The following is a 24,228-nucleotide window of genomic DNA, read 5'->3' on the forward strand; positions in this document are numbered from 1 at the left end:
CCTTTCCTATCATGTTTGGAGTCCGAATTCAAACACTGTACAGTTTGAGCTACAGTATGCCTGGCCTATAACTTGGTTCAAGGCATTTATATTTATGTCATTTTTGTCTGCTTATTATACTAACAAGGTGGAAAAAGCTATCCCAGTCCCTCCCACAAGGTAAAATTCTGGGGTTTTTTTTTGTGTGTGTGTGTGTGTCTATTACTAGAGTTTTAAAAATAGGTTAGATAAATAACAGTACCTTTAGGATTAAGTACACACAGAGTTTTATGAGATAGTTCATAAAGAATATATTTAAATCCAAACTTAATATAAAATTTTATTTCTTGAGAACTGTGGTGGGAGATAGTGCAAAAGTAGACTATTAACTTTTTTCTTAAGATAACCTGTTATTTATACACAAAAAAGGTATATTAATCCTATTTAAATTACATATTTTTTCAACAAAAGGGATGAAAAGGCCATCTTTTCTTATGTCTGTTAACCTTTGAGTCAAAATGGTTGGAATTTTGACTCCTCTCAGTTGAAGCTGCCATCTACCATGTCCTTTTCTCAATGACTTTTTATTTAATTTGAAGGGCGGCTTAAAACAGTTCCATTAATGAAAACATTAAAAGATTAAAAACGTGAAATGTTTCAGAGGACAATAATTTTGTTTTTTTATGTGTCTATTGATACAAATTCGAACACTTGGTAGGCTATCAATATCAAGAAAGTCATTTTAAATCGAATGATCTTACCCCAGAGAAGATTATACTCCCTTAGAAAAAAGGATTTTTTACTCATTCTCGTGCTTTTCCTGTAGTTCAATATCACTTGGTAATTTGATTCTGAATTTATGGAAATGGAATATTCCATGAATATTTTCCAAAGTGAATAAAATGTCTAAAATTGTCCTCATTTCAAGCTCTCCCTGACATTTTGGCTGAACAACTGAACACAGATACTTTTTTTTGCCGTGTCTTCTTATGAACGTTGCCCGAATGATAGCTTCATATTTCTCTCATCTCATCATTCAGAAGCTATTTATCCATGTTTTTCCACTGCCTCCTTTAAGTCTCCTCCCTGCCCCCCCATCACTGAATGCCTGTTCAGCCCCCACACATTCAGGCGTATTTATTCCCGTAAAGATAGTGACACTTATGGTTTATTCTAAGACTAAATCTGTGTTGCCCAGTGACTAAGGACTTAAGCATGCACACTGCTTCTACGCTTACCCTCCTACCTAACTTGACGACTCAACTTTATTTTTTTCCCTCAGAATTTTCTGTTTTGGCACAGTTCAGTTAACATACCACTGCCAGGCCACTAATTGATTTCTGAAACCTGACATTTGTTTTTTGTTTTCTCCTATCTTCCCTAATGGTACAGCACTACTAAGCAGGAAGGAATGCAAAGAACTAGAAAGTTCAAAGTAATTGAGGATCTGTCCATTCACCCTGTCTGGCGTCATGCCAATGTAGAACCTGGAACATCTGAAAAATATTTATCAAGTTTTAACCCTTTTTACTAAGGTTGATGAACCAGGTTTTCAGCGGTAGCATTTGTGTTAACAGCAAGGCAGCTTGGTTGAACATATTCCTTACAGGTTCAGAATCGCATGGCAAATGTCTCAGAAAAGGATTACTTTCTGATTTCTGTGCTATTGTACAGGGCTAAGCTAGTCATTTTCTGTGAGACTGCCGAGCCAGGCATTTGAGAGAAACCATTACTTAAAAGTGGCAGCCCTATGTTATGAATCCTTATGTCAGAAATGAAATTTAAATAAATGCTACTAGAGTTGAACAAAAAAAGATTGTATTCCACTTTTCTACCAAAAGTGTGTTGTGAACACAACAGTAGCTAGGTTTGTATCTGTATTCATTACGAAAAGTGGAAATGTGAAAAAAATTAACAGGACTTCACAAATATTTTATTAAAAGCTCACCAAATGGCTGGGTTTTGTTTTGTTTTGCTATTGAGAAGGCATTTGTAAATGAAAGCATGTTAAAAAATGGTGTGAGATATACCAACATTTCCAGTAAAATAAATGGATTTTATGGCAGTGAAAACGTAGGTTGAGATAACAGGCCACTGATGCTCTGATAAAAAAGACAAAAGAAAATGTTTAGAGAGGCTTAGAGGCAAATTAAAATATAAATAGATACCAAATCGTATTGAGCCTAAGTTAAAAAGAGTATGAAAGTTCTCTTAAGGCTTTATCACACTCAGTTTTGATCATGTTATCAGCATTATAACTAAACACCTTTCAATTTTCAATTTTTCAAAAAAGTAATATTAAATCCCGTACCAATTCTGTAATGTTTCTAAGTTATTTAATTACATATCTGGGCTCAATATTAGAGAAAATCAGGACAGCTTTGAAAAGGTGAAGGTGTATACTATGGGACTGTTTGCTTAGAAAAAACTTGCAAAAACACTTATTAAATACTACTTTGGTGACACGAAAGTAGTTGTCAACCATTCTCTGGAAGAAGTGATCACAGCCATAAAAATGAATCATTTATTAGCAAGAAGGAAATGAAAAGGAGAAAAAATATTTTACAGTGTGATTTTACTTTCTAATAATAAATTCCTCTAATATTTCATGTGTATATTATGTTTTTAATCTACACATTGAAATGAGATCCACACTTCTAGTAGGTACACTCTTCGAACATTTTTCTAAAAACTGATTTTTGTTTGTTTGTTTGTTTGTTTGTTTTAAACTGTTATCCCGTGAAGTGTGAGTAGGCTATTGTATATGTAAAATTATCTCATGGCATAGTGTGCTGTCAACATATATACATATGTAGTGAAATACCAGGCATTTTTATTGCAGTTTATTGTTCCGGCTTCTCAATAAGTCAGATAAAATCACATACAAGACATTAAGGATTAGGAAAGTGTTTTCCTTAGGTGATTGCTGGCAAAACTTCACCTTCCCATTAGAATATAGTTAATGGATGGTAATATATTTGACTATTACTTTCCTACAAAATTGGATTCCCAGTTTTCAGAGCTGCTGCGTGTCTAATGTTTGTGGCTTCTTTGGTTATCTCTTCGTAGGAAAAGGTGCCACAGTGCTAGGTAAATGTGCTACGTTTTTGTTTGGTAAATATTAAACTGCATTTTTTTGAGCATAAAGTGCTAGCAACAACAAGTCAAAGATGTAATCACTATTTAAATACATTTGATCTAGTCAGTCGTTAGTGCTTAAATTAGATTCCATGCTTCTGCTGGAATATTTACAAAAGCGTAAATATTAAAAACTTCAAAATCCCGATGGCCCATCCCCCTCCTCTCCATACACAGATACGAGGTAAAATGTGTATAAACTTCTTCCAACCGTTTAAATACTGTAGGGAAAAACAAGCTTTTATGCAAAGGCTTAAAAAAAAATACTTGCCATTACACCTTTTATTTAGGACATTCCGGATTTGCTTTGCTAAATGGACGTATTCACTACTAAAGATACACAGAGACAAGGGCTGTTTTTAAATTTGTTTATCTCACCGCCCCTAGTTTTCCGCTAAAGAAAAGTACATTTTGTATATTTAAAAATACACACTCATGAAGTAAGTCTCTAAAACCCTTGGCGCCCCCACCTATCTGCCTTCTGGGTTTCAGCCTTTGAGTTTCAGGTCCTTGCACAACACCTAAGACGTGCAAAACTCTTTTTCTCCCTAATCCTGGCAGAGAACAGTCCGAGGAGATCTCCCTCCACGTCTCCACCCTAATTCCCTCTCTTCCTAGATTCCACTCGCTTCTCTCCTTTCCTCCGCCCCCGGCTCAGTCAGCCCAATCTGTCAGAGAAGTTGTGTACAAACTGCGCGGCCGCCCTGCGCGCGAAAGCTCGTGGCCCGAGAGGGCGGGTCAACCCGGCAAAGGCGGGGCCCTGGGCGAGCTTCCCTTTTCTCATAGGCTAGCCGCTCCGGCCCGGCCGGCCTCGAGGCTTCAGGATTCGCCGCAACGCTGCCAATCAGGCTGGCTGGACCCGCCCCCCCGGAGTTGGGTAAAATAGAGGCGGGCGTCAAGTGTCAGTAGTCGCGGGGCAGGTACGCGCGCTCGCAGCTCGCTCGCGGAGACCGGCGGTGTCGGGAGTGGGCTCCGGCGAGTGAGAAAGCGCGGCGGGGCGGGGCGGGAGAAAGTGGCCGCCTGGAGGACGTTGGCGTTTACGCGTGGCGGAGCGGAAGAGTTTTGCTTTTCGTGCGCGCCTTCGAAAACCGCGCCTGCTGTTGGCTGAGGGGGTCCGCCCGGAGCCTCCCCTTCTCCGCCCGCGGCCCCGCGCCGAGCTCGCCGGCCCGAGTCAGCGTGGGCGAGGTGGGAAGCGCGCCCGACCCGCGTCCCGCGCCCGGAGTCGCCCCCTTGAGTGCCAATGGCCACGCGGGTGCTGACCATGAGCGCCCGCCTGGGACCCGTACCCCAGCCGCCGGCCCCGCAGGACGAGCCTGTGTTCGCGCAGCTCAAGCCCGTGCTGGGCGCCGCGAACCCGGCCCGCGACGCGGCGCTCTTCCCCGGCGAGGAGCTGAAGCACCCGCACCACCACCCGCAGGCGCAGTCCGCGCCCCCGCAGCCGCCGCAGCCGGCGCCGCCGCCCGCCGCGGGCCCGCGGCTGCCCCCGGAGGAGCTGGTCCAGGTAGGGAGAGCCGCTCCCCTCCCTCCGCCCCCCTCCCGGAGCTCGGGCGTGTCCCGCCGCTGCGACGCGCGGGCGACAGGGGCCGCTCCAGGCTGGGGCGTGCGTCGGGGCGCTCCGGGAGCCGGAGCTGGGTGGGCAGCCCCTCCCCGCCCTGCCGTCCTGGCCTGGGCACTTACAGTCCGCAGGGACAAAGTGGGGGGACCGGAAGAGGGAGGGGTGTCCCAGATGAGTCTCCACAGGCGGGTCGGTGCGAGGAAAGGGTAGAGTGGGACGGTGCTCACATGCACCTTCGTGTTTCTTAGTTTGGGGGATGAGACCTCGCACCTCACGTCCAACCTTACTTAACTCCCGCCTTTCACCTTAAAGCCCCCCTCCCCCCCCCCCCCCCCCCCCCCGCTCAGTGTCCTGCCCTCCGATGTCCCCCCCACCGTCGTCTCGGGTTAGGTGTAAACGCAAATCGGGGTGCCGGAGAGAGGCGCCTCGGGGTGCTAGTTTCATGTCTCTTGGCTCAGCCTGCTTTAGAGGCGATCTCGGGGCTGCCTTTGGGAACCAAGAGTTAGAAAAGCTAAGGTCGTATTGGAGCGCTTATTTTTCCTTAAAAAGAAAGACCAAAAAAGACCCGGGGGTGTTGTTTTCTTCATGTGCGCGTAAATTTCCTCCCGGAGCCGCGTTGAAAGCTGGCAGTTGGCTTTTACACTTGCCCGGCAGCCGAATTAGAGCAACCGCCTGTTTCTTTCGCCCACGCAGGGAGTCATATAGCCCAGAAAAAACTTCCCGGGACTTTTAGCCTGTCCCAAGGAAAAAAAAAAAAAAAATTGGAAACATACCCACATGCAAACAGCTGGAAGAGCTAAAATCAGAAACCACTAACCACCACGGGAGCGAAGTGCACGAAAGGGTTTAGTTCGGTTTATTTCGAGACGCTTCATTTAATAGCCCCTTGGTATATTGCGTATTTGCTGCCCAGCTCCTGCTCCGGGTGGGCTGCGAGCGTCGTCGTGCTGTGAACGGGCAGTGGCATTTGTCAGAGATGTGACTCATGACTAGAGCGTTAATTTTTATTTTTAAATCGCGTGTATCTGGGAAACCCAGACTGCATCCGCACCGAATGATACCAAGCCCGATATGAAACGCTTTTGAAATTAAGTAGTAGCATATATATATATATATAATGCCATAGTTAATAGTTCAGTTGGATGAGCCATTTAATTGGATTTTTTTTTCTCTTAAAATTTACCTTTCAATGTTGAAAGATTAAAATAAAAATGAACTTTGTTATACTAGAATAGAAGATAGCTGTAAAAAGACTGGGTGAGACAAGCTGGATTATGTCCTTAAAAAATCACCACTTGGAACCGGTTTGGTTATTTCAGGTTTGTCACTTTTCTGCTTAAGAGACACCAAGAGGATGAGGGATGATTGAGCTTTTTACAGAGTAGGGGGGAATGTAACATTGGCCCACTGAGGAGGACGTGATAAATGTTTTGCTGATGACTGTGCTAGTGATACAGCAGCCTCTCCCCACCCACGGGCGCCTTAGCACCACTCTACCAAGGGAGTGATTTTCCCCTAGGTAATTAAAGATCTGTTTTAGATAGGGATATGAATAGGAACATTTCATTATCATATTAACCAATTACAGAATCTGCTGATTAAAATCAACATTTAGATCAAATGTTGAAAGTGAAGTTTTGTTCTTTCAGTGGATACGGTGTTTTGCTCAAGACTTCGTATTTAAGTTTCCAGTGACCTATAAATGAGAAAAGGCCCTGAAATAGCCAAGGAGTATGTTTTATATTAGCTATTTTAACAATATCTATCCAAACAAAACAGAACTTTGCAATATTATTTTTAAGGTTGGTTTGCTTAGGTTTTGTTTAAACATACCTATATTAATATAAATATGGCATGAACAGAGTTGAGGTGGTTTGGCAATATTACAATACTGTACTTAAGTTGCAAACTCAATTGTAATGGGGCAGGGAACCCTGCTCGTATGTGAGTTATAAAAAAGTACACTTTATAATTCATTAGAAAGGAACATGTTTTCTGTTTGCCTTTTTTTTTTTCCTTGATTTGCCTCTTTCACTTATTGTCCGGGGCTGATTGTGGGAGCGATTTTACCAAATACATGTTGTAGAGGATTTCATGAGGCTTTCCGTAAGCCAGTTCTTACAGAACTGACAAACCTGATGTGTTTGTAAGCAACACCAAGGAGTGTGCCCTAGTACTTCTCACAGGTATTGTTGGGATTTTTGGTTAAGTTTGTCCTTACTCGGATGATGAATTAGGTGTATTATGCATGTTTGTATCTCTTCTTTTCTAGACACGATGTGAGATGGAGAAGTATCTGACACCTCAGCTTCCTCCAGTTTCTATAATTCCAGAGCATAAAAAGTATAGACGAGACAGTGCCTCAGTCGTAGACCAGTTCTTCACTGACAGTGAAGGGTTACCTTACAGTATCAACATGAACGTCTTCCTCCCTGACATCACTCACCTGAGAACTGGCCTCTACAAATCCCAGAGACCGTGCGTAACACACATCAAGACAGAACCTGTTACCATTTTCAGCCACCAGAGTGAAACGACCGCCCCTCCTCCGGCCCCGACCCAGGCCCTCCCTGAGTTCACCAGTATATTCAGCTCCCACCAGACCGCAGCTCCAGAGGTGAACAATATTTTCATCAAACAAGAACTTCCTACACCAGATCTTCATCTTTCTGTCCCTCCCCAGCAGGGCCACTTGTACCAGCTACTGAACACCCCGGATCTAGATATGCCCAGTTCTACAAACCAGACAGCAGTAATGGACACTCTTAATGTTTCTATGTCAGCCGCCATGGCAGGCCTTAACACACACACCTCTGCTGTTCCGCAGACTGCGATGAAACAATTCCAGGGCATGCCCCCTTGCACATACACAATGCCAAGTCAGTTTCTTCCACAGCAGGCCACTTACTTTCCCCCATCACCACCAAGCTCAGAACCTGGAAGTCCAGATAGACAAGCAGAGATGCTCCAGAATTTGACCCCACCTCCATCCTATGCTGCTACAATTGCTTCTAAACTGGCAATTCACAATCCAAATTTACCGGCCACCCTGCCAGTTAACTCGCAAAGCATCCAGCCTGTCAGATACAATAGAAGGAGTAACCCTGATTTGGAGAAACGACGCATCCACTACTGCGATTACCCTGGTATGTGACTTTTTTACCTGGTTGAAGCATCAATACGTATGCCTTGTGTGCACCTGTAACCTCAGGTTTTAAATTTACATAAAGTAGTGGTTGACACTGAAAAAATCACCTACTTTGTCCTTTTCCTATCTCAGTCTCTGTACTGTACCCTAGGATGTAACTGTTTGTTGCTTATTTTTACGTATTAAGAAGTGGCTAGGATATTCTGGAAAAAAGTTACTTTGGACTTCTTTATTTTTAATATTAAACAAAATTTTGCATTTTGAGTTAGGTCAGAGTTCCTTTGTTTAAACACCTGAATTGGAATTTCAATTCTAAATTAAGTTCCCTGAAAAGAGATTAAGTTGAGAAAATAAAGCATGGTAATGAAGTGGGGAATGAATAGGCTGCTCTCATGATGGCAGTTTACAGGACTCTCTACAGAACTGATTTAAGGATGGTTCTGTTAGCATATGAGCGTACGCTTGTTCTTGAATGAGATGTGGCCCAAAACATAAATTGATGATGGTAATGACTTTATCTACACGTTGCTGGCATAAGCTAGTTTATGGTTAATACAGGGTATAATTTATTGACCATGGTACACAATACAGCATGATATACTAAATGAAAAAACAAGAAATGTAGTAGTACAGAAAATTGCAGTCATCTTGGATAATGGTTTAACATTGTCTGCTCTAGAGCCATTAAAAGTTTTTAAATCGCTGAAGTATATGTTACTAGTATAAAGCACCTACTGTAATATAAACAAAAATTTCCCATGTGTAGCTCACTTGATTATCTGCTCTTCCTGTTAAAGTGGTACATAAAGTAAATCACTTTATACCTTTAATAAGGTAACAGGGGAGCACTCTTGAAAACTTCTTTTAAAACTGACGCTTCAAATATCTTCTAGCATGAGAGATTTCTTCTTTAAAGCCAGATTTTAAACACTGAATCATCAAATGTAAAGATTTCAAAAGGATCTCCGAAATGACAAGCTGTTCTTTCTCTCCTTTATTTCAGGCTGCACAAAAGTTTATACAAAGTCTTCTCATTTAAAAGCTCACCTGAGGACTCATACTGGTATGTAATTTTCTTGTTAATTCTGTGAGTTGTGTAAATAGTGTAAGTGGTATTCATCCTTTTAAAAGCCAACACGTGTTTGATCTCTTCTTTCTTCTGTCAACTTTTATTTTTTAATGGCCTACCTTTTCAGCACTGGCTTGGCTCAGAATTCAGTTCCACGAAGAAAAGTCTGGTTCCAGGAAGGCTGATGTTCCCTTAGCAAGGCCTTGCCCTGTCACCTCACGTAGAATTAATTACCTGAAAACGTAAACAATGATGTTTACTAATGGATTTTAAAACTTTAATGGCACTGCTATTCCTGTCTAGAAGGAAAAAAATGTAAGTCATTTTCTTTCCTCCATAACAAAGCAGTCCATAAGCTATATAGTTCTGTATAGTTCCCTAAGCTATATTCAATGCTGAAAACTTTTCCATTTAGCACGTGAAGCATAACTGCTTAATACAGTGTCTTTAATTTCACCTTTAACCTGAAGTTTTTGTTTAGCTTGTTTTCTGTGGTTGATGAATGAAAGGTAGGGCAGAAACTGCAGAGTATTAAAGCCAGGCAAAGATGGGGTCATGGTTTAAAAGTTCTTCTGCACCCTGTGCCAGCCCATATTTGAGGTATTTGGGACTGTGTCTTTATTCTGGCTTATATTTCATCCTTGTTTAGAATGTGCTCTTAAGCTTAGTCACTTTAATTTTATAAATGTTTGTTTTGTCGGGCCTATACAATCACTTTTAAGTGCTTTTTAATTTTAAAACTGTATTTTAGAACCCATTTTAGGACAAAACTACATGGCATGCTTAAAAAGCTTCCAAATACCCAAAATGTTTTCAAATATATAGGTGATTAACTATTTGTGGTTTTCTGAAAAGGCCAACCCTGAAGGAAAGAACTTATACAAAATGATTGTTATTTTGTTCTCTCAGTAAATTCAGCCTTACCTAAAGTTCAAAGAATAAGTTTGCTAATAAAAGCAATGACCTAGCAAAATGTTTTATTCCATCATTGCTATGGAAACCAAAGTATTCAACAGTTCCTTTGAATGGGTCGTTGGATTAGTGTGAGAGGACTTGAATCTCCCCAGGCTAGATGTTACTATGGAAATTGAGTTTTGATAAATGAAGTAGTTATCTCTAACTGCTGCATTAAAAAGTAAAAGCCTTTGAACAAAGGTCAGTGCTGAGATACAGGACTGGGAGGACTATGGCTGCAGACATTTTGTATGCATGTAAGGAAGTATTACTTGATATCTCAGTGATAAACAGTACTTATTAAAATCTAAATAGTGTTGGCAACAACTGTAGATTCCAGGACTTTCTGAGAAATTGCTTTTAAAGAAAAGACATCTCATGGTGTTTATCAATGAAATGAATGGGTTGTTTTGGCCTGAAGTTTTTAGATATAGACAAGGTGGTTATATAAAAGGGAAGACCCTACATAAGCAGCTCAGAGTAGAAATTATATTTATAGTTCAACAAAGAGCCATCAAGCTTATAATAAACTCAGTCTGAAGTTTTCAAATGCAAATGATGGCCAAGAAAACATTCCATATAGAAATATTAAAATAGCCACTTATAGAATAAATATTATATTAGAGAAGGAAACATTGAAAATGAATTTTTATCTGGATGTTGATTCATGGGAAATGGAAATAAATTTGAGACATTTGAACTACTGTTTTTTTCTTCTTTGAAAGTCCTTGAAATGGGAGATAGGAAGGAGGGAATGTGTTTTTCATGAGGTTAAAGTCTCCTAATAAAAGGAGTGCAATTGCATATCATGCTGTAATCAACTGCTTATTGCAGGGATGTAGTCCGAGCGTATCTGAATGGCCTTGTCAGGGTTTAGTGCTCGGAATGCTTATAGCTAGGATTCTGGAACTTGACCTGCTGGCAAAGAAATTTAATAGCGAGCTGTCTTAACAATGCCCTTACTAATAAAATCAAACTAAAAAAGAGGACCCAGGCCTAGTTAGGGTCCCATGCTCACCTGATCATAAATGCGTGGCCATCGACATCTAATGAATGAGACCATGTAATCCAGTTTAATAAAGTTTTGTTTGATAGTTTCTCAAATGCCTTGGGGAGGGTTTGTAGTAGACTTGTTCATCTGGCTAAACCCGTTCTTGGGTAATCATAGAGCATTGAGGTTGTTTTCTCCTCATTTCTAGTTTCTAGACAATGTCTTTTAAAATTACCTGTGCTCTCTCATTGCATCCTCCCTGCCTTGCTTGTTTTTTAATGAATGTATCTGAAGCCAGAAAATTCTTGTTTTGTTTTTTTCTTCTTCCTTTTAAGGCCCTCGTCTTTCTGTCTTTCTTTCTGTCTTTCTTTCTTTCCTTTTCTTTCTTTCTTTTCCCTTTCTTTCCTTCCTTCCTTCCTTCCTTCCTTCCTTCCTTCCTTCCTTCCTTCATCTTTCTGTCCTTCCTTCTTTCCTTCCTTCCTTCCTTCCTTCCTTCCTTCCTTCCTTCCTTCCTTTTCTCTTTTCTTTTTAGTGTTTATATATTTTTGAGAGAGAGACAGAGTGCAAGCTGGGGAGGGGCAGAGGGAGAGGGAGACACAGAAGCCAAAACAGGCTCCTTGCTTTGAGCTGACAGCACAGAGTCCGACATGGGGCTCGAACTCACAAAATGTGAGATCATGACCTGAGCCAAAGTCATATGCTCAACCAACTGAGCCACCCAGGCGCCCCAAGGCCCGGGTATTTCTAAATAACTTATTTTATATAATACCTTTTGTGGGTTTTTTTTGTTACACGCCCCCTGCTGCACCCCCCTCCCGACCCTGCCCTGGACAATTTCTTAGGAGATTTTTAAAATCATCTATATGGGATAGATCTGGTATTTGATATAAAAATTACTTTTTAAATGATTGCCATTTTGCAGGCAGAATGTGAAAAGCACCATAGCATTTCTTTGGAATATAATTGTAATTGCTTTAAAATGTCAAGTTACCTTATGTTGTAAAAATGATTTAAGCAATTAAAACAAACTACATCTGAGTTCTATTTAATTACTTATTCTGGATTTTTAGACAGTAAATGCTTCTTAACTTGCAAATTGAACATAAGGAAATAGTCTTTGCAAATCAAGACCTTTTTTATTTTTTTATTTTTTTTAATGTTTATTTTTGAGAGAGAGAGAGAGAGAGAGACAGAGAACCAGAAGGGAAAAGGTAGAGACAGACACAGAATCCGAAGTGGGCTCCAGGCCCCAAGCTGACAGCAGAGAGCCTGACATGGGGCTTGAACTCACAAACTGCAAGATCATGACCCGAGCCAAAGTCAGACGCTATACTGACTGAGCCACCCAGGTGCCCCCAAACAAGACCTTTTTTAAAAAATTCAGGATGAAAGTAGAAGTTACCAGCAAAGACCCATAGCATTCAAGTTTTTCTGAGTTCACATACTTTGATTTCTGTATTCATAAAGAATATGTGAGTAATACAGAGGTGCATCTTTGCATGGTTACACAGTACCTGAAATGTACTTGCCTGTATTCTAGGGACTAGTTCTGTTTCACTTAAAAACATGTTATATGTACATATAACATACTTCCAGGTCTATAGAGGTACCCCTTATGGGGTTTGTGTTACTTGTAATGCATGTGTATTATATGGTGCCTCTGGTTCGAAATAATTATGGCTGCTTCTAGGCAAGTGTCAAGTGGTATATTGTACTTTTTAAAAGCATTTAAATGTGGGCATTCTACTGAAATTTGTATATGCCTTTTGATGTATACATACATCAAGGGGCTATACCCATTGCCATCATTTAAAAGTTGCTCGTGACCACCTTTTAAAGAAAAGATTCACATATCACTTTGCCCTTACAAATCAGCATGATTGTTTAACTGACTCTTGAATCAAATAGAATAATCTGTAACCAGCAGGATAGTTGTTTCTGCTCATATACTTTGCTATCTTTAATTTCATAATGAAGATTTAAAGTAATTCTGAGCACAGGCTTGGGGCCAAAAAAGGTAAAATGTATAGGAAAAAAAATTAAGGCTGTAGGTACAAAGAAAAATTTGCAAGAAATTGAAAAATTTTCTGGTGACTGCTACTGGTTTATTGATATGCCTATAAATATTGCTTTTACATCGAGTTTGGAAATTTCTTTAAAAATGGTGTTTATGGTTTAGTAAAAAGTGCTATTCTCCAAAGAAAAAAGTTCTGAAAAATTGTGAACTCAATACAGATGTTTGAAATCCTAGTGGCTTTTAGTCACATGTGTGGATATGTTCTGAACCCTAACGAATATGCTGCAGTGGTTGGTAAATTAGGGTATGGTAACATTTTTTAGATCATTTATCAGTCTCAGCTATCTGGAACAGGACAGAAAATGAGCAGTTGTACAGAGAAAGTCTTTGAGCAGCACCCAGGCTTGGCTCAGGTATCCCTTAGACCGAGACTGTATGCATAGGCCTTTTCGTGGGCACCAGATCTCAGAACGGCTTGCCAAGAGTCGACAAGAAAAGGACAATTGGAAGCACCCCCACAAAAGAAAATGGAACCCTACAATAACATAGGAACACAAACTGGGCTCAGTGAAGCATGGTACTGTCCATACTGCATTTTACAGTGGGCTGTGTTTGGGGTGCTTTGTTTAATTAAGAAAGAATTCCACAGTAAGTTTTGGAAAGATTTTTAGCCCAAGCCTCATTTTAAGGGGGTAATCCCTATGTTGTGCCTTACCTGCTTGTGTGGAACACTTTATTTCCTAATGACATTTATGTTAAGGTGTTACTGTGTATACTTTAAAGCTATAATCTCTGCCCGAGATGATTTTAGTTTCAGTTTAGGTACTAAAAAGCCCTGATGTAAAACTTTAATTTTCTATCTAAGTCTTTATTCTACACTTATTATCTATTTAATGTATTAGGTATAGATTTGCATCTAAAAATATCGACAAGGTTGACAATAATTTTCATTTGTGGTATTTTGCGACTAAAAGAAACATTCAAAATGTTCCAAACACGAGTTACTCCCTTTTTGTGGAATTGTGGAAGGGAGTGAAAGTCTTTAAAAAACATATAGGAACAATTTCACTTCCTTAGAAAATTATTTAGAGCTAAAATCAGCACTAAGTCTCTCTCCCTCTTCCTGTAGGTAGCTAGTTAGATCCGATAGATAGCCTTAATTGACATCATACAGTTTGGATCTAGAGATCAGTACGTTGGTGTGTAACCTGGTAACCTGTGTTGTTAGAGGTGGAAAAGTTGTGCAGGATGAAATTATTTAGTATCCAATGGATTTTTTGAGTCTGTATTTGAAAAATATGCAGGAAGAAGTGTCACATTTAGCTTGTGTCAGATGTTACTAGTTAAAATTCTTAAATTATTTTTATTTGCAGCTTTGAGATTTATTTTCTATATTGATGATTTCAAGCTTATATAAGAAAAGTAGTGGCTTAAGAGGCTTTCTAGTTTAGACCCCTGGAAAGGTATTTATGAGTGTGAAAGCTTAGAAACAATTTCTTTTTAATGACTCACTGGGAAGATTAAACTTTGCTTCTAGGACTTGTTCTTTCATCTGAAAAACATTTACATAGGAAATTGATTAAGCATTGTTTTGAGATGATAAAGCTTATCGAAGGTTAAGAAGTAAAATTTGATTAAGCAAACATTTTGACTGATCTTGTGGAGAATCCTAAGAGAATCTTTTCTTCCCTTTTGTTCTTATAAACTAGTGGGAGGAGATAGTTCATAAGCAGGTTAAATGGAATTGCTGAAGCTGAGATAGAAATAATCAGCTGTGAAGGTAGAATGTGATTTTTTTTAAGTAATAATTTAATCATCCAAGATTTTTACACCAGTAGATATTTTTAGTTCTATAGAATGTAGTAGCTGTTTACTTGATGACCTACATTTTTTTCTGGTGGAAGATTAGAAACAAAGTATTGTCCTACTTTAGTAAAAGTATCACTGTAGCAGCATTCCTATTCTGTCAGCTTGTATTATTTATATTCAAGGATCTTTAACTCTGATTAGGGGGAGTTAAACTCTTTTAGAAGAAGTATATCTCAGGTAACTTCCATTAAAAAATATCTAGGCAGCAGAATGTTTCTTTTTGACTGCTTTATAAATAAAAACCTTTAAGAGCTGGGAGAATTCTTAAGGTAACCATAGTGCCAACTAGAGAAGAGAATATCTAGTACTCCTTCGGTGCTAGAAAAATGAAAATACAGAAGTTTTCTATTTTGGTTGAAAAAGAAAAGGTAAACCCTTTTCACAGGTTTTTTAAAAATTCAGTTTGGGTTCTTATTACAAGAAAGTGAATCTGAGTGTTGTCTTTTTATCAAACTCAAGAACTGGTATTTCATTAACACTATTAATGAGGAAGGATTTTTCCTTTGTTTTTGTCAGGAACCCTTAGGAGAAGTGGCAGAAACTTAGGAGCCCAGAGATTCACTCAGTAAGGAGATAGACTGCAAATGTATCCCCATCCTGTCCCCCTTTGGGTTTGGCAGGTCACTGTTCTTTGGCCCCAGTAGTCCCTTTGCTGTTTGACCAGCAGTAGGAGCTTCACAACTGCTTAGTTTTTCGTCAAATCTAGTCCAATTCTGTCAAAGAAAACTTGTTTATGTAGAGTTTGTATATTCTTCTACACTTTATGTGATGGATAATAAATGGACCCTGTGCTTAGTGGATTCTGAACATGTCCTGCCTAAAAGCATGGTTCTCACCTAGGCATACATTTAGTGAGATTGTCCTCAGCGGTTCTAGGCAGAACAGAACCAGGAAAAGCCCTGCTCAAAGTAGAGGGGAAAGAGACAATCTGGTAGACTCACACCAGATCCTCTCCTGTCTCTTATGCCTTCCCTCCTTTTTGTTAATGGAAATATCAGAGTTGGTCAGACTTGGGCCCGACGTGATTGTTCCAAAGATGCCTATGAGAAGTGTGGCATTCCAGCAGGAATAGAAGATCCTCTCTGCCCTAGAGGAACTTCCAAAGCTAGTTTAGGAGGCAAAACACAGCTGTTTGAACCCTCTTACACAGATATATGTATAAGTGCAAATGCATTCAAAACAAATGTAAGTGGTGATGGGGATAGATAGAAGTGGGATGATCTCTCCTGGACTGTTCAGAGGTTTTCTGGAAGGGTTAAGATGAATCAGATTATAAGGAAAGGGGTAAATGTGTGAACTGACTGCAAATTGACTGGCAGGGAGAAGGGAATTTTTTAATTTTAATATCCTTTAATCAGTTTCCTAAAAGTGGATAGATTATTGACAGGGATACTATATCTAGTAAATACTAGATGCATTTTGCAAACACAAATAATAACTAATCTCTGAAGTGAACTGTTTACCCTTCTGTTCCAAGTGTAGGAGATGTGCTACACTGAGCTTTAATAAAAAGATTTTTTAAATGGAAAATTACTGGCAAAGATATATGAAAACATGAATTAACGAGCCCAAATCATCCTACCTTATCTTTTTTAGATATTGAATATTTTCCCCATGAATTTAATATTGTGATTGTTTCCTCTTTTTTGAATAATTTTTTTAATGTTTGTTTATTTTTGAGAGAGAGAGAAAGAGAGAGACAGAGTGTGAGCAAGGGAGGGGCAGAAAGAGAGGGGGTGACACAGAATCTGAAGCAGGCTCTGGGCTCCAAGCTGTCAGCACAGAGCCCGATGCGGGGCTCAAACTCACAAACTGTGAGATCGTGACCTGAGCTGAAGGCCACTTAACCAACTGAGCCACCCAGGAGCCCGTTTCCTCCTTTTTAACTTGTATTAGAATATATATAGACTGTTTCAGACTAAATTCTTTTAAGTGTCTAAAAATATTAAGTTGCATAAAAACATTTTCCTTATGAAATAGGAGCTGATTTGAACTTTTAAGAACTACATTCTAAGAATTAAGATTAAGAAAAAAGATTAAATACAGACTATTGAAATAATTTATTCCACTTTGCACTGTTTTGTTTCTCAGAATGGGAAATGGATTTTAAGTTCTTTGAGTTCAGAGACTGTTTTTGTTTTTGTTTTTGTTTTTAACAGGAGAAAATCAAAAGATTAAGTCCTATTTGTTTTTTTCAAGTCATTTAGTACAAGCTACACTCTCATTTACTAAACATTGATTTTAATCCTGATGGGTTTTAGTCTCTATCAGATAATAGTTGATAGATAGAATTATTTTTAGTTACCAGGAAGGAGACCAGATGTGCAAATTTGCTGTAACAAACTTTTTTTTAAACATTTTATTTATTTTTGAGACAGGGAGAGACAGAGCATGAACAGGGGAGGGTCAGAGAGAGGGAGACACAGAATCCGAAACAGGCGCCAGGCTCTGAGCTGGCAGCACAGAGCCTGACACGGGCTCAAACTCCGGGACCGTGAGATCATGACCTGAGCCGAAGTCGGGCGCTTAACACCGACTGAGCCACCCAGGTGCCCCACTGTAACAAACTTTTTAAAAAGTTACCTAAAGTAGCCATTCTGAGAAATATTTCCATTTGTGATATATTTCTTTTGTTAGAGTCGGTGTGGAACATTCTAGGGAAAGGCCTTGGTATGAATCTATTGAATATGTTCAGCAGAGCAGAGAAACCTCCCATTCTGTTGTGGCAGGTTCCAAAGTCCTATTTTATCTGTTTATCAGAGGAAAAAAAATAAGATTTTTTTTTAGTCCATCGCTGAAGATTTCAAATACGCTGTAAACATGTTCTGCGAACCCCTTGAAATTTGTTTAGCCTGGGGTAAAGGGAAACCATCATTAGGTGATATTTGGGCATTGTCAGAACAGTTTGTGAGACCCCCACTGATCCTGAAAGGTGGGCCTCCACTGAGGGCTGGCTCAGCCAGAGTATGCCTTGTGCTCACCTTCTGCAGCTGAAGGCCTGCTCTGAGTCCATTAAGCCATTCCTTGACTGACCTTCTCAAGTGGCTCTAGAATATTTAAATAAATTTGAACAATATGTATTCCTTAAATTGTTCGTGTAGAGTGTATTGGTGTTTATTCCTGGAGGATTTAAGTAGGACAGTAAGGAAAAGAGGTAGGCCCAGATTCCTAATCTGGAACGCATTGTGTCACTTCTTACCTCATGGAGTTATTGTGACGATTGAGTGACATAATGAGAAATACCCGACTCTGGAGTTTGCACTCAAGCGGTGTTTGTGCCCGTTCCCTACTTTTACTGGTCATGCTTTTGCTTAACATTTTTATGAAATATATTGATTGGCTTCATCAGTCCAGATGATAGAGTATGCATGTTTAACTTGAACAATTTTTAAGAAGTTTAGGGATTCCTAGCAAAACACTCCTAGGTAATTTTAAAATAGCATGAGAAGATAACTGTTTTTGAGATAAAGTTGAAGCTTGTTTTCCATGCTGTTCAAACTTGTCACTTTTTTCTTTTTGCCTTTGGAAAGTTTCACATTAGCAGCATGACAACTTAAAAATACAGTTGATGTTGAAAGAGCTTAACTAAATATTTTAAATTGGTGGTATTGGAAAGAGATTCTGTAAAAATCCAATTAAACCTTTGAAAGCTCTATCCTGTTGAAATAACTTAAAGGAAGTCAGTTTGGTTTCCCAGAAGTACTGTGCATAGTGTTTCTGGCTGAGGAAGAAAGGCCCGCATCTACTATTTGGCCAGAAATTGGGTACCAGCTTCCTCTATGATGTTTGACTTGAGCAGTGTTGACATTTGAACAAATCCCATAGAAACTGCCCCAAGTGGGGAATAGTTGTTCTTGCTTTTAGAGTAAAGACTTGGCCCCATAACTAATGTCCCAGACACTGGTAGTATTCTTGGCTGAATAATCTATAGATGTGCATACATTGAGAGCAAAACCCCAAATGTTTTAGGAACCTTAATGGCTACCGTTTTTCAACCAATCAGTAAAGTAAACTTTAAAAAATATTGGTGCAGTTTGTTGCTTCATAGCCAATAAAAATAGTGAACAAAAAGAGTCTAGTGTCCCTTGTTTCTTAAATAAACTCTGAAAATTTAGTTCTCTTGCGATTTAATTATTAAATGCAAAAGACTAGAATGATTTCTTTTAAAATTAGGGCACTTTAGGAATTTTTTTCCTTGCCTCAGACATCAGAAATAGCTTTCTCTTTCCATTAAGTGACAGTGAAGTATTTCACCAACATGTTTGTTTTTGTGATTTATTTTTCAAGAGGAACAAAAATAAACGCTTGTGCAAAAAGTTATTTTTTACTGTTTGATTTACATCTACAAGAGTGATAGCTAGATTTACTCCTAGTATTAAGACATTTGTGTTTCATACAGGATACATGTGAATATAAGTTGAGAGGAAAGTGGTTTATTATGTTACTTAAAAGGTTGGAGTGTATCAGATTAAGTTCTTAGAATTTATAATGAGAAAAAACTGTAGGAATTGAGACTTGTATTTTTTAAATGGATGTAAACAAAACAGGGAGTTCAACTAAGTATTGGTGTCCTGGTTCAGAGGAGAGGGGAGAGGAAAGGAGGGTTGGGGATGTCTGCCATAGGAGTTGAAAGAAAAATCTCCTGTGAAGTAATAGGTACGAATTTCAAAGGACTATTCTGGCCCTTCCTTTCTTCTTTGTCTTTAGGATTTTGTTTGAGTCAGAGTAGTTATCATGACAGCAAAAATGTATTAACCACAAGCTGTGGAAATCTCGGTTGATGTGGACAATGTCTTTTAAAATTTGGACTCAGTTGAGTAATCTTACAGCTTCCTGAATGTGATACTGCTAAATCAAGACAGAAAGGTTGTTGGGCTTCATTGTGGTACTAAGGTGACTCTGAGGTCCTTCCCTTTCACAAGAAAAACATGTTTTAAGGAATTGAGGAGTTTGACCATTCAGTTTTAGAAGGTATCCATATAAAACTGAGCAGTAAGGGGGGCCTGGGTGGCTCAATCAGTTAAGTGTCCGGCTTCGGCTCAGGTCATGATCTCACAGTCATGCTGACAGCTGACAGCTCAGAGCCTGGAGCCTGCTTCAGATTCTGTATTTCCCCCCCTCTCTCTGCCCCTCCCCTGCTCTCTCTCTCTCGCTCTCGCTCTCGCTCTCGCTCTCGCTCTCGCTTTCTCTCGCTCTCTCTCAAAAATAAATAAACATTAAAAAGAAAAACTGAGCAGTAAGCCAACAGTAGTACTTTAATAAGCAAACGTATGTCACAAACTCTCATCTTAAACGAGCAAATTCCTAGAAAATTCTAACAAAATGAAACATAAATATAGGAACTTACTAGTTAATGCTCAGTGAAACATTTTTAGGTTTTGGGGATTTATTTAGGGAAATACATGATCTTAGTTAAATAAGGTTAATTGATTCTTACACTGGGAGTTGAGACTACATTATCAATGTTAAGTGGATTTGAAAGATTAACAACAAGCACACTTCAGACAACTTTAAGAATATTACAGAGGGATTGTGGCTTATGTATCAGTTTACTAAAATAAAGAGTGCTGTGAAAGAATAGGTAGATTGAATGATTAGAGACTTCTAAAATACTATCATGCATGTAAGCTCCGTGAGGCCAGGCATTTTTGTTTTGTTGACCATTGTAACCCAAACACTCGGGACAGTGCCCGGCATATAACAGACACTGGGCAGATACGTGCATTTTTCAGCGAATGTCAGAATTACTACAGTTTCATGATTCTTCACCAAAGGGAAGTTACCAGTATCAGGCTTTCTGATCTGGTTGAAGAATTTATTAAATATCAAATGCATAAAGCTTCAACACCATTCAACTTCAGGGTTATTTTACTAGCTTTGTTTTGCTTTCATCTGACAAAAACAGGAAGACCGTGGAATGCGTGTGTGCTAGAGTGAGTTTCCAAGAGTGAGTGCCCGTTAGCAGCCCATTTCGGAGGCCCCGTGTTCAAAGGAGCTGACTAGTTTATGTGAAGTTCATTCGGGACTAATTTAGAAACATTTAGGTTCACAGTTGTAGTACATTTAGTTCCTCATATGGCTGATTTGAGGAGCTTTGAAATTTATTCCTCCCTCGGCCCATCTTACAGCTATTAGCCCTGTACAAATTTAATTTGAGTTTGTTGGTGTAGAAACTGTAATCGCACAGCATAGATACAGCCCCCCCTCCCCCCCCAGCTCATCTTGTCATCGCGTGGCTTTGCATGTGCGGGCACAGTACATACCGGTGAGCACCCACTCATCTTGCACGTGTAGAGTCGCCATTTTGCCACCCCGCAGAGGTACTGCAGACACTTCCTTCCTAGCAAACAGGGACTCGCCTCACTCGAGGCCTTGAGGAAGTTTAGGTCGTGATGGAACTCATGAACTTCCCGACTGGACCACGATTCTTAAAAGCAGTTCCTTCTCTACGATTCCTTGTCTACGATGTTTGTCTTGCAAGCAGGCCGCCTCACCTCCTCTTGGTCCCCTGTCACAGGTGAAAAGCCGTACAAGTGCACCTGGGAGGGCTGTGACTGGAGGTTCGCGCGCTCGGACGAGCTGACCCGCCACTACCGGAAGCACACCGGGGCCAAGCCGTTCCAGTGCGGGGTGTGCAACCGCAGCTTCTCGCGCTCCGACCACCTGGCCCTGCACATGAAGAGGCACCAGAACTGAGCCCCGCCGCGGCCCGCCGTGCCTATGCAATTCACACTGACGCTGTGCAGTTCATTTGGCAAAGTTTTAAACGACAAACCTAACTACGTATATAAAAAGAAAAAGAAAACAAAAAACTGGAAATGTATATTTTGTATATTTGACGAAACAGGGAATACATTGTATGAATACCAAAGTGTTTGGTCCTTTTAAGAATCTGGAATGCTTGCTGTAATGTATATGGCTTTACTCAAGCAGATCTCATCTCATGACAGGCAGCCACATCTCAGCGTGGGCAGGGGGGTGGGGGTTGCAGGGTGTGTTTGCAGTGTTTTTACCTAAGCACCATCATTTAATGTGACAGTGTTTAGTAAACAAGTCGGTTGGCAGGCACAGGAAGAAGGCTGGGTTGTATGTCAAGATTTTACTTGACATCGAGTAGGGTTTTTTTTCAATATTAGGTAATTCCTTAGAGGTGCGCACCCCAGCGTACCTGGCGATTCACAAATAGCCATTGAACAAATGTGGGTTTTTTTGTTTTTATATGAGTTGCCTCTATTTGCTATCCGAAATTTTGTAAATATGCAAATCAGCTTTGTAGGTTTATTACAAGTTTTCTAAGATTCTTTTGGGGGAAAATCATAAATAAATCTGTTTGAAAATAAACCATGAATACATTTACAGTTAGAATTTGTGGTAAGTTACCTCTTGAAACCTTACCAAATTCATTTCTTTCGGAGGAAGAAATAATCATTCAAATAAACTTAAAGCAGATTCCATGCACTGATTAAAATAGGGTTGTTTATTTTAAATATGAAAGACATTTTATATGAATTGTGAACTCAAAAGCGCAAAGATACAATACACAAAAGTCAAACCTCTTACAATAAGCTAAACACAGTATCGTTTTAGAAAAAGAAGGACTTATGTAGCTCTCACATGGCGTTGTTGGATTTACGATACAGTTTTCATATCCTGAGATGTTTGCTCGTGCAGTACTGTGGTTAAATGCCAATTTATGTGGATTTTGCATGTAATATACAGTGAGACACAGTAATTTTACCTAAATTACAGTGCAGTTTAGTTATTAATCATTGTTAATACTGACTCAGTGTCTGCCTTTAATTATAAGTGACATGTAGAAAACTTAAGGAAACAAGTGCTACATATATGCAATGTAATAGAAATGTGATGCTGATGCTGTTAACCAAAGGGCAGAATAAATAAGCAAAATGCCAAAAGGGGTCTTAATTGAAATGAGAATTTAATTTTGTTTTTAAAATATTGTTTATCTTTATTTATTTTGTGGTAATATAGTAAGTTTTTTTAGAAAATTTTCATAACTTGATAAATTATAGTTTTGTTTGTTAGAAGAGTTGCTCTTAAAACGTGTAAATAGATGACAAACGGTGTAAATATTTTGTAAGGCTTCAAAATGTTTATACGTGGACACATGCCTACATAAAAAGCATAAATTGGTTGCTGTTTTGCTTCTTTTCCCCTCTTATTTTTGTATTGTGGTCATTTCCTATGCAAATAACGGAGCAAACAGCTGTATAGTTGTAGAATTTTTTGAGAGAATGAGATGTTTATATATTAACGACAATTTTTTTTTGGAAAATAAAAAGTGCCTAAAAGATTCATGTCGTGCCGTCCTTCTTCACCCATAATAGCAAAAAAAGCAGATTCCATTCCCAAAACTATTGAAAAGGCTCTGTCTTATCAGGGCAATAAAATACCAATAAAAACCCAATTCCCACATTGAGCCAAAGCTACCTTTGTTTAAGACAAAAGAAACGGATTTGTTTTAAAAGTATGATTACAAGTGTGAAGGGAGATAAGGTTCGTGAATGCTGATTTTTTTTTTTTTTTGGTCACTACACAGACACATACTGCATTAATCTCAAGATCAGTAGCTGAAAACTGTAGAGGTAACATGCATTTGCTGGTTTTATTGTCGGGAAAATAAAACAAGAATGGGCTTTTAACCTTTTTTTTCCTTTTTAGAAGAGAAAATGATCACTGGAAGTTTATTTAATCCAGTAGCAACAAGCACACCAAGGGCTTGGTTTTTAATACCATCCTTGAATAAAAAGAAATGGGGCTTCTTAGAAATGGCTGGTTCTAGGACTAGGTTAGGAAATGGACCAAATGTGCCTGGAGCATCTTCCAGCACCAGAAAGTAAGGAAGTCATTGAAATCTCACAATATAAAGAAGGGATGAGTTGTAACCCAAAGGATAAAATAGCCACCAGCTCATACTGAAGTAAATGACTGATTAAATAGGAAACAAGAAATCTGCAGAATCCCAATCAATTTTTATAGGTACTTTACCCTCAGAGGTAGCGCATAACTCCCCACTCCTTAAGTGTGTGTTGCACAGTAGGCAATGTGGCCTAGAGGGGAGACGAATAACTGCAGCGGCAGAAACCCACCCAACCCCCTCAGGCTGGTGGTCAAGGTCCACCTCGACAGTGATGAGTCATGTTGATAGTACATACCCTTGATTTGATGTGATGAGAATGGAACTTTGCCTCTGCTGTCTTCCTCCTAAAAACATGGTAACCTCGGTCCAATCGACAAAGCCCAACTTTGCATTCTACTTAAATGCGTTCTACTTAAAATACCAATACTCAGTACTGTCAGGGTCTTGAAAAACAAAATATGAGAAATTATCACAGCCAAAAGAAGCCTGAGGAGACATGACTTAAGTGTAATGTAAACTAACTGGGATTCTGGAACAGAAAAAAAGACATTAGGGAAAAACTGAGGAAGTCTGAATGAAGTATAGAATTTAATGTATCAGCAATATTGGTTCATTATGATAAAATGT

At 39.4% G+C, this 24,228-nt stretch overlaps 1 protein-coding gene across 2 annotated transcripts; it reads left to right on the forward strand.

Annotated features, from left to right (window-relative positions):
- KLF5 (KLF transcription factor 5) lies at positions 1-23,036 on the forward strand. Of its 2 annotated transcripts, none has more exons than XM_015083075.3 (4): positions 1-159; positions 6,945-7,818; positions 8,824-8,883; positions 21,238-23,036. In XM_015083075.3, the coding sequence occupies exons 2-4, from the start codon at positions 6,957-6,959 to the stop codon at positions 21,414-21,416; spliced, it is 1,101 nt and encodes a 366-aa protein (XP_014938561.2). In that variant the 5' UTR covers positions 1-159; positions 6,945-6,956; the 3' UTR covers positions 21,417-23,036. The 2 variants fall into 2 exon arrangements, with proteins under 2 accessions (XP_014938561.2, XP_026920790.1); XM_027064989.2 differs by lacking the exon at positions 1-159 and adding an exon at positions 4,224-4,618.
- Positions 23,037-24,228: the final 1,192 nt, after the last annotated feature.

The sequence above is a fragment of the Acinonyx jubatus genome, chromosome A1 (genome assembly GCF_027475565.1).
Source record: "Acinonyx jubatus isolate Ajub_Pintada_27869175 chromosome A1, VMU_Ajub_asm_v1.0, whole genome shotgun sequence".
NCBI lineage: Eukaryota > Metazoa > Chordata > Mammalia > Carnivora > Felidae > Acinonyx > Acinonyx jubatus.

Excerpts from the sequence above, each read along its gene's own strand:
- KLF5 (XM_027064989.2), top strand. The coding sequence starts at position 4,358 with ATGGCCACGCGGGTGCTGACCATGAGCGCCCGCCTGGGACCCGTACCC. Across the intron at positions 4,619-6,944 it reads CCCCGGAGGAGCTGGTCCAG|ACACGATGTGAGATGGAGAA; the intron begins GTAGGGAGAGCC and ends CTTCTTTTCTAG. Across the intron at positions 8,884-21,237 it reads TCACCTGAGGACTCATACTG|GTGAAAAGCCGTACAAGTGC; the intron begins GTATGTAATTTT and ends CCCCTGTCACAG.